We start from the raw sequence: 12,980 nt of genomic DNA, 5'->3' as shown, positions 1-12,980 counted from the left end.
TGACAGCTGGGTTCCTGGGGGTGTAGTGGGGAGAGCACTCATCCCAGGGGAGCATCCGTGCTGTGACTTCCTCCAGCTTCACCTGCTGTTTGCTGTCAGTCAGAAAGCAGGTGCGCCACTGACAGATGGCAGATGATATAGTCAGCTGGGAGAGTTTAGTAACAAGTGACAATTCTCAGATGTTTTCCTTTTACCTTAGTTCTTGTTCATAAAGGAAAGGTCAATGCACAGAAACCACAATGCATGGAAATATAGAAATATAGCTCTGTGCAGCTCTGTTGTGTTATGGATTTATACTTGTTTTGAAGGCAAAGAGTTATTATAAGCAAAGTTTAATTCCTTTGAGAGAATTATTTTCTTTTGTCAGACATATGGGTAAATTTAGTTTGAATTTTTGGATTTATTATTAAAGTTGATGTGCCAGTTTGCATATTAGCAGCTTAGACCTGAAACTGAAATGGTTTATGTGTGATGACCTGTTGGCAATGGACGTTCTGCCTGACTCCACTACAATGTTTTCAGTTTTCATGGGATCTGATTTGGCTCCTGCATCATCCATATAACACTTGCTGCCAAACTTGTCAAGCTGTGAAAACCAGTAATTATGGTAAGAGGATAATATGTAAAGAATAAGGCAGAAAAAATTTGTCATGATGATGGCTGAAATTTGCATTTGTTTACCAGGTTACTGTATTTATTTCCTTACATATTTCTTTGGTACACTATGTCCTGTTTTTACCATAAAGCCATTTATGAAATTTTTGACTCAAGGTAAAAATGACCAAGAAGTCTTCTCTTCAAAACTTCACCAACACTACAATCTCACCCCAGAGCAGGCCCTGCTAGTTCCAGAACACTGTTCAGCGCCTGAGCAGTGAAACCACTTAGGGATACCAAACCCTCAGCATACCATACCATCATTCTGTCTGAGGTCAAGACACAGACTGAAGACTCGTCTATTTGCAGAATATTTAAAGGACAACTGACCCTGCTCCCTTATTGACTGACTAATTTAGTACTTATTGTAGGGTATTGTTTATGCTTTTTAACAAACTCTAGCACTTATTGTTTATTGCACTTATCATTAATATAGACCTCATGTATTTTGCACTTCTAGGTATCAGCATTCATCCCTGTATTCTACAGTATTCTAGTTCACTGGTATCTTGGACTCTAACCTACTGTACTGTACTAGGATGTATTCTATGAGTAAATGACAAAGCACTTTTGTAAGTCGCTCTGGATAAGAGCGTCTGCTAAATGCCGTAAATGTAAATGTAAATGTAAGAATGAGTGAGAATGAGAACATGCCACAGGTCTGGCCCACCATGGCATAGCTGGCAACTTGAGACATATGGGTTGGCGTTGTACCAGCCCAGTGAAGCCCACCCCGAAACAACCACACATCTGTTCCAGTTCTGTTCCTGTGACTGGCATTAATGCCAAATGGATTATTAGAAAAAAACACAGTAGCAGATCTTTAAGGTTTCTCTTAGCCAACACCTGGAACGCGGCGTTGGCCCCACACAGTCACCACTGTATCATTTTCACTGTCTGGCTTTTCGGCTCTTTCAGTTAAAAATGAAAAGAGTTGGCTTGTGTTCCTAACGCATGTGTAGACACGCACAGTGGAGACAAGCCTTTCCAACCGGACCAGTTTAACAGTCAACATCTTGCTCTTTGTATCTCTGCCTCTTTTGTTGCTGGATTTCTCTTGCTCACTCTCGCTTTGTCTGATGTCTCCTTCCAAATCTTTCTCGCTCTCAGTCCTCCAGCCATGATTTCTATTAAAACAAATACATTTCCAACGTATCCAGTAATCTGATCACGGTGTTTCTACTACTGCTGATCTAGCTGAACCTTCCTGCTATTTTCAGTGACTCCAGGGTGCATATTCTTCCTGATCAAATATTTCCAATTAGACTGGATCAAACCAGTTTTTATTATTCTCTCATTTATTTAATCTCTCTGGGCATTCTGCTGAAGGGCAAATACATACTGCACGTATTTTCAGGCAACCCTTAAAGCCTCAAAGTGTTTCTCTTACTGGAATTGGCAGGTTTAGACATGCAGTATAGTGGTATCTGCCCTGGATCATAGCTACAGCACAGTGAGGACTCCCAGAATACTGTGCGCCTATCCCCACTGTATTTAGTTAATTTAAGTATTTATTGCTTTGGTCCGAATATTCGATTTGTGTCACTTTGTGTGCATTTGGTTTAGTTGGTCTCATTATTCCCGTCTGCCTCCCTGATGTGTGTTTTCTTTAGTGCCCACAACTTCTTCTCTTAATCCAGATCCTTTTCTGCATGTTTGCTGTGTGAGTCTTTCTAAAGGCTTTGTGTTATGTCGAGGAGAATGCAGCATTCTTCTTCCACACCGGCGGATCTGCCACCAGACCCACATGGCGTCTAACGGCGCTGACCACGGCCACGTTTTGGGCAGGCGCTGGACGTTAATGATCAGGACTCTACTACTCCACAGGAAGAGCCTCGGGAAGACTTGGACAAACGTGCTGGCAGTGGCGCTGAACTCGATAGTTCGGCACGCAAGCCTGCCGCTCGGAAAGGCCGCACAGGACAACTTAGCGCCGCGACGCTTCCTGAACGCTCTGAGGAGCGACGCAGGAGGAGAGAGGCCTCCGGAGGAGCTGAACACGCAGCACTAGTGTCAGCTGGTGGAACCTCCAGGACAGCACACATGGCTCCGTCGTCATAATCGACGAGGCAGCGTGTGATGGAGAAGGCACAGGGTATGGAGGGTAGCAGTAAACAGGACGTTCACGGTGCTTAAAGCATAGCGGCGGAGTGCCTCGGGTTTCACACCGGAGGACGAACAGTGGCTGTGGGAGCTTCTGCATCGTTGCAGTGCCGTTTTTCGACCACGGAGAGAGACTGTACGTGGACCAAATTAGCACAGCATGAACACCGCTGACACATGTTGGCTAAAACATGGCAGCAGAGCAAAATAAAAGGGTGCTACAAAAATCACTGAACCACAGAACAGCCCTTGGGCAGCGCTGGACGTCTGATTGGTCTGGGTTCGTCGTGAACACACATGCCACTGTCAGGGGCACTGGCACACACTTTCACGGATGCAGAACAGGACTGAGCTGGTCCTCTCATACTGCAACCACTGCTGGAACATTCCGGAGTGCAACTACCGCCTGGCCAGGAGAAAACTGTTGGCTGTCCTGTGTCATGGCAAGGATATGCCATATCTGCCCTTACCTGTATAGTGTCTCCTTTGTCCTGTGTAATGATCACACTGCCATTGCCCACGGGGGTCAGAGAGCCGGAGGGTCGGGTCAGCTGGGTCATGGCATTGCAGGAATACCACCTCACCGCTCCACACTGCGCTAGATGCCCGCATGAAGGACCGAGCAAAGGTGGCTGAAAAGAGTTCTGTTCCTGCTGCAGTCATGCCCAGTAACCCTGGACTCGACAATGTGAGGTGCGAGAACACCGGCTGTAGCCAGGAGGAGGCTGTAGCTTTCCCGGGGTGCGCAGATGGCACCAAGCCAAGCGGAAACCAGGTTCGGACACTGGGTTTGGTTTATTTAGTCCCGTCTTTCACGCCTCATTAAAATTAGGAAGTGGAACTGTCTCCATGATGTGTTTGTTGTTGAGTTACCCTCTTCTATCAATCCAGTTCCTTTTCTGTTTGCTGAGTCATTCTATAGGCAACTTTAAAGGAGATGTTATCTTAAGTAAAAAATGGCCCTTTTTGCTTGTTCTTTCACGCCAACGCTACGGCGTAATTGCATGAATAACTCCTGTGCTGGAAGATGATGTTTCCATGGAGACATCTACACCTACACACCAATGACCAATGGCGTGGGATCTTTTTCAGCCCCATAAACGATATTTGTCCAAACCCATGAGCGGGCTAGTAACATGTTAACATTAAAGATAAGTATGTAGCAACTCCATGTGCAAGCCAAGGTCATGTCTGTATGTGCTTTAACTCTACATAAAGCTACATAAAAGCTTAATGGCGGAGGCCTGTGCCTAGTTTTCAAAAACTCCCACATGATCTGAGTTGAGGGTAAAAGCATCTAAAAAATGCTGTTTGAACAAGAATGTAGAAATAATGGTATCTTTCCCCGACTAGTCCAGAGGGGGAAAAGATAAGCGAAATCACTGATGCATGATGCCTCTCTAAGTGATAAGTGCAGGGATAAAACAAGACCAGTTTTCAGATGACCTCAAGACATCTAATCATACTGTATGTCTCTGCTGGTGTTCCTCTACCGGCCTGGATACTGACCGTGTTTGACCTTTAATTACTCCGTACGGGTGCTTTGTACCACACGGAAGGTGCTCGTGTTGGGTCACTGGGAAAAGACACAGTAACGTGTGAGACAATTTTCCTGTGAAAGACATTTACATTTTTTTAAGGAAACACATCAGAGCTGAGTAAGCAGAGTTGTGTAAGAGACTTCAATCATCGTGGCCGTTACTGTCATCAACAAACACTTCAGGTCTCTCCTGTTGCATAACCAGAGAAACATTGTGGTTAAGTAGAAGAAATACCTCACCTTTTGTCTGGCCTGCTCTTTTATGGTAGTTGTGGCTCAGGAGTGGAGGTACTTGACTTGTAATCGGAAGGCTGCCAGTTCAAGTCCCGCCAGGGTGCCACTATTGGGCCCCTGAGCAAGACCCTTAACTCAATTACTCAAGTTGTACTCAGTCATCATTGTAAGATGCTTTGGATAAAAGTGTGAGATAAATGCTGTAAGGGTAAGACAGATTTATCAGAGTGGTACTGTAACTCTAATAGACTTTATTAATTTAGTAGGATAGGTAGTTAATTAATCCTATTAATTTAATAGGACTGCTGTTAAAAGCTGAAAACTATATAGAACATCTATATAACTGGTGGTATTTTGGTCAACTTCTTTTATTGTCATGCAATCCAGTACAAAATATTCAATTACACTGAATTGCTTGTGCTAGGGTAGCATACTCTCGCAGATACAAGATGCTGACAACATAAACTAGAATGGATAAAAAGTATTTCTTGTTATCTGACTGTACACAGCCCTCCCACCCCAGTGTTAAGGCCTGCGCGGTGGCTCAACCCGTGCTCGCTTCTGTCCAGCAACATGGCCACCACAACGTGAGCGCCAAAGCGATGGGAGAAACACGATCTTCCAAACACACCCAAAATGAGGAAAACTGAACCTTGCACCTGCCAGACCCAAAAGACTCTTTGCTTCACCTAACCCTCATTACACAACAACAGGTTTCCCGGGCAACCTTTTTTATTTTAAATCAACCACCGAGCGAAATTTCACAGACTATTAATCCAGAGGTGTGGCCTCTCGCGTGACACAGTCTGGGGCAAGTTCTGACAGATTCGCCCGCGGGGAGCGAGCGTTGCGCAAGCGTTTCCTTACGCTTCACATTCCAGAGGACGGTTTGGGTCCGCTGGTGGAAACCTACGACTACGAAGCCACTGAAAGAAAGACTTCCGAAACACGGCTCAGGCATTCAGACACAACTTCTAACCCGTACTTTCTGCCCTCTATCGTCAGCTTTGCTTAAACCTGCAGGCGTCGTTTACGCACGGTAACTTATTCCCAAATACACATTCTGTTAGGCATCCATTCTTTAGGGGAAAGTTCTTTGCGTTCCTCGTTGCTACCACACTTTGAGGCGAAGACGAAGTTAAACCTGTCTCGGAGCTGCTGAAACGCACACGACCCCACCCTCCCAGATGCTCGTCCTCTTCCTCCCAAGTAGCGCCGAGGAGCGAGTGAAGTTGTGACAACTTTGAATCACCACGTTTCGATCAATTCACAGCAAAAAGGCAGTAAAAAACTCCCGGGGAGCGGAGTCCTGTCCTCCGAGTTTAACTAAATGGACTGGAGCTAGGTAAGTAAGTAAGTACCTTTTTCCGATATATGCAGAAATGCGATGGTCACCAAAGTGCAGCAGAAGCAGGTGGGAACATGCACGCGTGTAAGAGACGAAACGTTTTAAAACCCCAGTCGCGCGCAACGCCACATAAAACACATATGTACGCGCGTAATGTGCACGCACAGAAGAATATCGCGGTTTTAGTGTAAATGTGGGAGTCAAACGGTGCGAAATTTTGCCTTTCCACCAGATGTACAGGACGTTTCACCCAGAGAACCAAGCCACGCCAGAGCTGCTTTGGATATTATTTGGATATTATTTCCGTTTTTCCGTGAATGTGGGTTGCGAGGAGGTTTCGTTAAACGTGCCTGACAGCAACGTCTCCCGTGCAGGCCACGGCGCCACGCGCTTACTGCAGCTTTAAAGCACCGCGGCGCACACGCACACACGACGCCACGTTCTCGGTAGATGGAGGTGATACAGCCCACGATCCTTACAACTGTCATATGGTTTAAACGAATCTTTCAACATAATGCTACCAGCGAAAACCTGCCTTTATTTATTTAAATTAATTTATAATCATATCATTAAAACTATGAATTATTCAATTATTATGGATTATTAATGGTTATTACCACTTGTGATACAAATATAAACATTGATTAATCAATCAATCAATTAATTATAAGTGATTTGTGTAAGGTAAAAAAAAAACTATTGGCAATGATCAGATCAATATAAATAGATCATTAGCAATTTAAATATATTTTTGTATAAATAGAAATTTGGTCTGCCACAATGTCGACTTGTATGTTTTTGTAAGTCAATGGTCTTTGGGGTTTGGGAACATTTTCTTCAGTGTTTTTCAAAAGAAATACAGTAAAGAAATAAAACCCTCGTTTTAAGGAACTCTAATGAGAAAATGAAAAACTAAATGACTCGATTGACAGGTTTAAGATTTTTTCAGAAAGATTTAAAGATACCGAAGGACGTATAGTGGAATGCCTACGCAGATGCTGTATCTGAACATTAGGAAACACCTCGGCATGCTTTAATCTGCTGGTGTATGTACTGGCAAATGTTACTCCTGGGATGTTTCTCCAACAACACATCTGTTTATTCTAATTCACATGTTTCACTTTAGTGTAGCTAGTCTCATGTAGTAATTGTTTATTAAAACACAAGCAATTCAGGCTTCCCATCTCAGAAAATTTCTTTCAAGGTCATATTTTGTAGTAAGAATCTTGTTGTTTGTTGGGTTTCTGTGATGAATCCAGTGGCATAGGCACCCCCCAACCACCCCCCCACCCCTCAGACTACACCTACAGATAAATCACTGGTGTCATGGCGTTTTTCATAGGGCAGAAGGAGGAGGATTTCACCTTAAACTGGCTCCAACAGATGGCGTGTGACTGTCCCATCTCAGATGGCTCATGCCCACTTCTCACCTTCTGTCTTTCTAGGACGCCGTGGCGATACCGACCGTAAGAAGAAAAAGCAAAGCAGGAAAAAGAGAACAAAGATGACAAAAAGTGTGAGACAGATGACAGAAAGAGTGGATAGATAGATAGATAGATAGATAGATAGATAGATAGATAGATAGATAGATAGATAGATAGATGATTGATAGGAAGAGATACAGAGAAAGAGACTGAGAGAAGAAAACGAGAGCGAGTGACAAAAAGATTGAGAGAGAGAATGAGAAATAGAACGAGAGCTAAGTGAGCGACTAAGATAGACAGAGCAGATCAGGGGAGAGGGAGACAGAGAAGGAGAGATCGAGAGAAAGAGAGGAAAGCAGAGGCAGAGGTCATAGCCATGGACTGGAAGACGTTCCAGGCCCTGCTGAGCGGCGTGAACAAGTATTCGACAGCCTTCGGGCGCATCTGGCTGTCCGTGGTGTTCGTGTTCCGCGTGCTGGTGTACGTGGTGGCCGCCGAGCGCGTGTGGGGCGACGACCAGCGAGACTTCGACTGCAACATCAAGCAGCCGGGCTGCCCCAACGTCTGCTACGACCACTTCTTCCCCATCTCGCACATCCGCCTGTGGGCGCTGCAGCTCATCTTCGTCACGTGCCCGTCGCTGATGGTCGTCATGCACGTCAAGTACCGGGACGAGCGCGAGCGCAAGTACCGCGCCAAGCACGGCCCCGACGCCAAGCTCTACGACGACACAGGTAAAAAACATGGTGGCCTCTGGTGGACCTACCTGCTCAGCCTGTTCGCCAAGACGTTCATCGAGGTCGCCTTCCTCTACATCCTCCACCACATCTACGACAGCTTTTACCTGCCGCGGCTCGTCAAGTGCAACATTTACCCCTGCCCCAACCAGGTGGACTGCTACATCGGCCGGCCCATGGAGAAGAGGGTCTTCACCTACTTCATGGTGGGCGCCTCGGCCATCTGCATCGTGCTCAGCATCTGCGAGATCATCTACCTCATCTTCAAGCGCGTCTCCAGCTGCGTCAAGCGGGTGCAGGTGAACCGGGGGCACGGCATGGCCGTGTACCAGCCACCTTACCGCGACCGCGACAGTAGCTGCACCCTGCCACTGCATGAGCTCGAGCACAAGGTTGCGCGCGAGCCGAAGGACCAGCTCCACCCAGCAGCCTACAAGGCCAGCTTGTTCATGAGGGCCTCGGCACCCAACCTGAGCCTGGCCTAGGAGGAACACGTGTCGGGGGCGCGGACGAGATGGACCAGAGATGACTCCCGGGGTGAAGCTTACAGACCCGAGCCCAGTCAGACTCGGACAGTTTTCGGATTCGAGCCCCCTGTCCTGGAGGACCGTGGCACGTATTGGCGTTCTCCTTGCTCGAACACCGGCGCGAAACAACAACCAACACTTGTTACAAATTAATCCTGTTACAAATCAACAACAAAGACTTGTTCAAAAATGCACCACAAACCATTACCCCTGTTTTTGCTTTATGAACAAAAATCATTATCATACTTCAGAACAACCACTGCCCTACATCTGCGTTTAGATACAAAGAGACTAAATTCTTCAGGTAGTGAACATGAATGTCTTTCATATTCTATTATAAACAGTTTCCTGCTGTCACAAACATGTAATTCCTAAATCAATTTGTAGTGGAACTGGGATATAGTGAGAAACAAAGAGTTTTCCAGTTACCTGAAGTAACTTGAACTGTTTAAATTGTTCTGGAGACGGATCTGGTTCCTAATATGAGACAGGAAGAGACGCTTGAATGGAAAAGCATGATGGAGCATGACTGACAGGAACAGTCAGTCAGAGAGAGAGAAGTTAATGGCAATAATGATCTTTGTTCTATGCAGCACAATGCATTTATGTTTTTAAATTACAATGGTGAGGTTCACCTGAGAAGCACCTTGTTTACTGTTCCGCTTAGTCTTTATGCAGTTTTAGCTGACTGTTACACAAGAGACAGTTGGTGCCCAGTGCCTGATCTGAGAACAGGTGCCTGGGCATTTGAGCACCAGCTGGAATGAACAGATTTCTGGTTCTTTTTCAACATTAAGTTTGTGTGAGGGATGTGTCTGTGTTTCATTGTATTTTATGAGCTGCCTAAGAATGTCACTGTGAGTCAGGGCACCGTCGACTCAGACAGGCGGGTCAAAGCTGTGCTTTAGTCAGGGTAGGAAGCGAGTGGAAACAGACTGAACACTGCCTGTCTTGAGCGGTTTACTTACAGAACAGTGTCCTGGCAGGTAGCCACAAACATGATTTTATCAGTCTTTTTTTCAGCATTTTGGTGTATATACTTTTTAGACAAATAAAGTTTATTCCAACACTGGTCTCTGTATCCATATCTTTGCATCCAGTACATCTCAGCAGAAGCAGGGAAACAACTGCAATTCGCTCAAATTCCATGAAACAATGAACAAATTTACCTAAAGGACTTGAAGATCAAGCAGTTAATTAATTGCACTAATATAAATATATAATGTCTCCCATCATACATTTATAGTTAAACACTATGAACATGGAATTGCTTTACTGTGCACTCTCCTTTTACAAAGCGGATTTGATGGCCTGTATGTGATTAAACATAGATTTGAAACTATGGAGTTCGAGTCTGTAATAATAATGGACCAGAGGCAACAAGCTTTAGTGAGTTCTTAGAAAGTACACTTTCTCCCTGAAGCAGGAAAAAAACGCTAACAAAACCAAGTGACTATGTTGTAAGTTACAGGCAACAAATACCCATGTGACCTTTCAGCAGAAAGAAAATCATTTATCCAGATAATATAAACCTACAGTTCTGTAAGATTATGCTATCCGATCATAATCCTGCAATAACTTTCATAGGTAGTTAAATGTCTCTGGACCTCCCATGATGCCCGCAAACGTTAGAAAGACAGCGGGTGTGTTTGGTGAAGAGCCTCGGGGACTGCTTGACTCTAGAAGGGCTCTTAAAGTCTCTGTCAAAACTAACGCAGCAAAAGAACCACAGTGCACTGGCGGCACTCAACCAACGACCTGCTAATAAACCCACGGATCACAAACTACTTCCGGGCTTTTTATCTGCTGGAGCTGGTCGTGAGAGTTCAGCGGTTCAGTTTTTTATTCAGCACAAATCACGTCTTGTGCCGGGACACTCCAGAAGCCCCCGTGTAACGGCCCCCACGCAGCCGATCTTCACGTTTCCTGGTGTTCCTGCTATTTTCTTTCCTGCATTTCCTGAGTTGCTGTCGTTATAACTCACGAGTGTAATGACGCGGCGGATTGTAGAGGAGCAGGTCTGTGCGTGGTGGTCTCCCGTTAACCCCACGGAGAGCACGGCGAACCAGGGGTGTGTCCCCAGGAACGTTACTGTTCACAACCAGTCCACCAGAAACCAACTCCACCACTAGCGTGATTGGGGCGGCACGACATACTCAAGAAGTGTGAGGGCGTCCTGCAGCTCCTAAGAAGTGCTTCGCGTCCTTTGTCTGGCGGCAGTGGAAACTTAATAAGCTTTTAGTCATTGAATGTATCCTGAAGTAGGAATGTTCCTTAGATGTGCAGGGTGGGGTTTCGGGAGGGAGCTCATTAAAATGATAAAAGGGATTCATTAATGTGATAATAATCCCCACCTAAATCACTGTCAGCACCGCATGATTCACTGGAATTACTAGCTTCACTATCATTGTAAAGCGACCTTGTGTCTGTGAAAGGCGCTACATAAATTGAACTTATAATTATGATGGTATGATCGTGATGACTGCAAGTCACTATGGGAATATTTAAAATTAGTCAGAATCAGAAACACTTGTAATATTGTCAGTCCAGTCCCGATTATTCTCCCAATCCAACTCGCTTCACAAATGGACCTGATCGGAGTTATAGCAAAAGTACAGGCTGGATTGCCCAACACAACTTGGCTTTGCTTTGGAAGGAGCTTGTTTTGACAACGAAATGTCTCTGAGCCAGCTTGCAAGATCATGCCAAGATATGCAACCAAAACATGCCTTATGAGACGCACTCGGACGTAAACATTCACTTACTCAACACACACCGAGCCGACACTTTTCGACACACTTCATCAGTAGTGAGAACCGTCCATGAGTGCCCTGGTTAGACCAGAGGGCAGGTAGTAGCTGTGTGGTTGTAATATACATTTACACTGTAAATGCACTTGTAAATACACACACACACACACACACACACACACACACACACACACACACACACACACACACACACACACAAATGGGAAGGACAGAGTTGAGGAGCACACCAAAACTAAGATCCCATGGGACCTCCAGATCCACTATTCTGCCCCAGAAGTAGAACAGTTCAAAGGAATCACTGAAGCGCATGACATTCATGTTTATGGTGAGTGAATATAAATTTCCTGTGAACTTCCTGTTAGCTTCATGTACATACAGCTGTAGACAGCCAGCTACAGCACAGGCACACACATTCCTCATGGAGGCACATTTCAACAGAAAAACAAGACCGCATGCAGCTGTATTCACAGTTGTGCTCTCAACCAACATGGAGCTGCAACTCCATATAGAAAAAGTTCTACACCAGCTTTTGGCTTCTGCTTGGGTTCAGTTCAAACACTAGGCCATCAAACCCCGAGACTCCAGCCTGTAATCTATCCCCTTCGTGCGAGGAACCGCCCGGGTGGGTTCTGGCTGCTTCTTTTGCACAGGGATCGTGCAAGCAGCGCCGTCTCGTGAGGGGGGTGCACTGGTGCACTTATTAAGTGAACAGGCCTCACCATATCCGTTTGTATTATATTGTTTTATTATCTTTAGTAAACAACTGAAGCACAGTGAGCGTTTACACCATCTAAACATTCTATTTAGGGAATCAATGCTGAATTAAAACATTTCAATACACAGGAAAAGTGTTTCTTTAAATATTTTTGTCATTTTAATTAGGCATAGTAAAAGTTCACACTTCACAAAGAGGGTGTTTGTTGACGTCATTCGAATACCCCCCCCCCCCCCCCCCCCCCCCCCCCCCCAAGTTGCATCGCCTGCGTAGTGTGTGCAATAACATCAGCGAATCCTCTCAAACACGAAGGGGAACGTGACTATGATGATAATTAGCCAGCATATTTCCACCACGGCTACGACGTCCTCACATCCAGCTACGCTCCATGCTGGACTGTCATTCCTAACTGAATCAAGGCATCCACTCACCCTCTACTAAGGAAAAATAAGAAATAAAACTGCAATATTTATTCCCATGCTAGTGAGTCACTGTGGTTCACCAGAAGCCTTTATTACAGAGTACTAGTCACTAACATATTTTCAGATGCCAGGAATAATAAACAATCTCCATAGTGACAGGGAAAAAGGGTTACTAAAAACTGTATGATGTGAGGCACGGCCATGTTGGAGACTGCGTAAACACACTTGTCTGGTCTTCTTGTTGGCAGGCCTGGGGAGGTTTGCTGGAAAATGACTCCACTGTATTTGAAGCCGTGCAAAATCCAGGATCTGTTTATTTTGGCTGTATCTTGGCAATGCTGAGCACGTGTGTGTACTCTTGGGAAAGTCGTCGGTGGTGTTTCATTTCTCCAGCTTTGGTAGATCAGTCTGGCAGGTGCTTCTGGACATGGGGAGGACTTCAGCAACACCAGGTCCAAAACCGGGTTCGGTTCCGGGCCCTGTCAGGGTTCTGCTGCGCAGA

The 12,980-nt window shown here is 45.4% G+C and overlaps 1 protein-coding gene across 1 annotated transcript; it reads left to right on the top strand.

The window, feature by feature from the left end:
* Window positions 1-7,509: 7,509 nt before the first annotated feature.
* On the top strand, window positions 7,510-9,496 carry cx35.4 (connexin 35.4). Its single transcript, XM_027027075.2, has one exon. The coding sequence runs from the start codon at window positions 7,683-7,685 to the stop codon at window positions 8,526-8,528; it is 846 nt and encodes a 281-aa protein (XP_026882876.1). The 5' UTR covers window positions 7,510-7,682; the 3' UTR covers window positions 8,529-9,496.
* Window positions 9,497-12,980: the final 3,484 nt, after the last annotated feature.

This window comes from Electrophorus electricus, chromosome 13 (genome assembly GCF_013358815.1).
Source record: "Electrophorus electricus isolate fEleEle1 chromosome 13, fEleEle1.pri, whole genome shotgun sequence".
NCBI lineage: Eukaryota > Metazoa > Chordata > Actinopteri > Gymnotiformes > Gymnotidae > Electrophorus > Electrophorus electricus.
The sequence above is the reverse complement of the archived record's forward strand: the minus strand, read 5'-3'. Positions and strand labels throughout refer to the sequence as shown.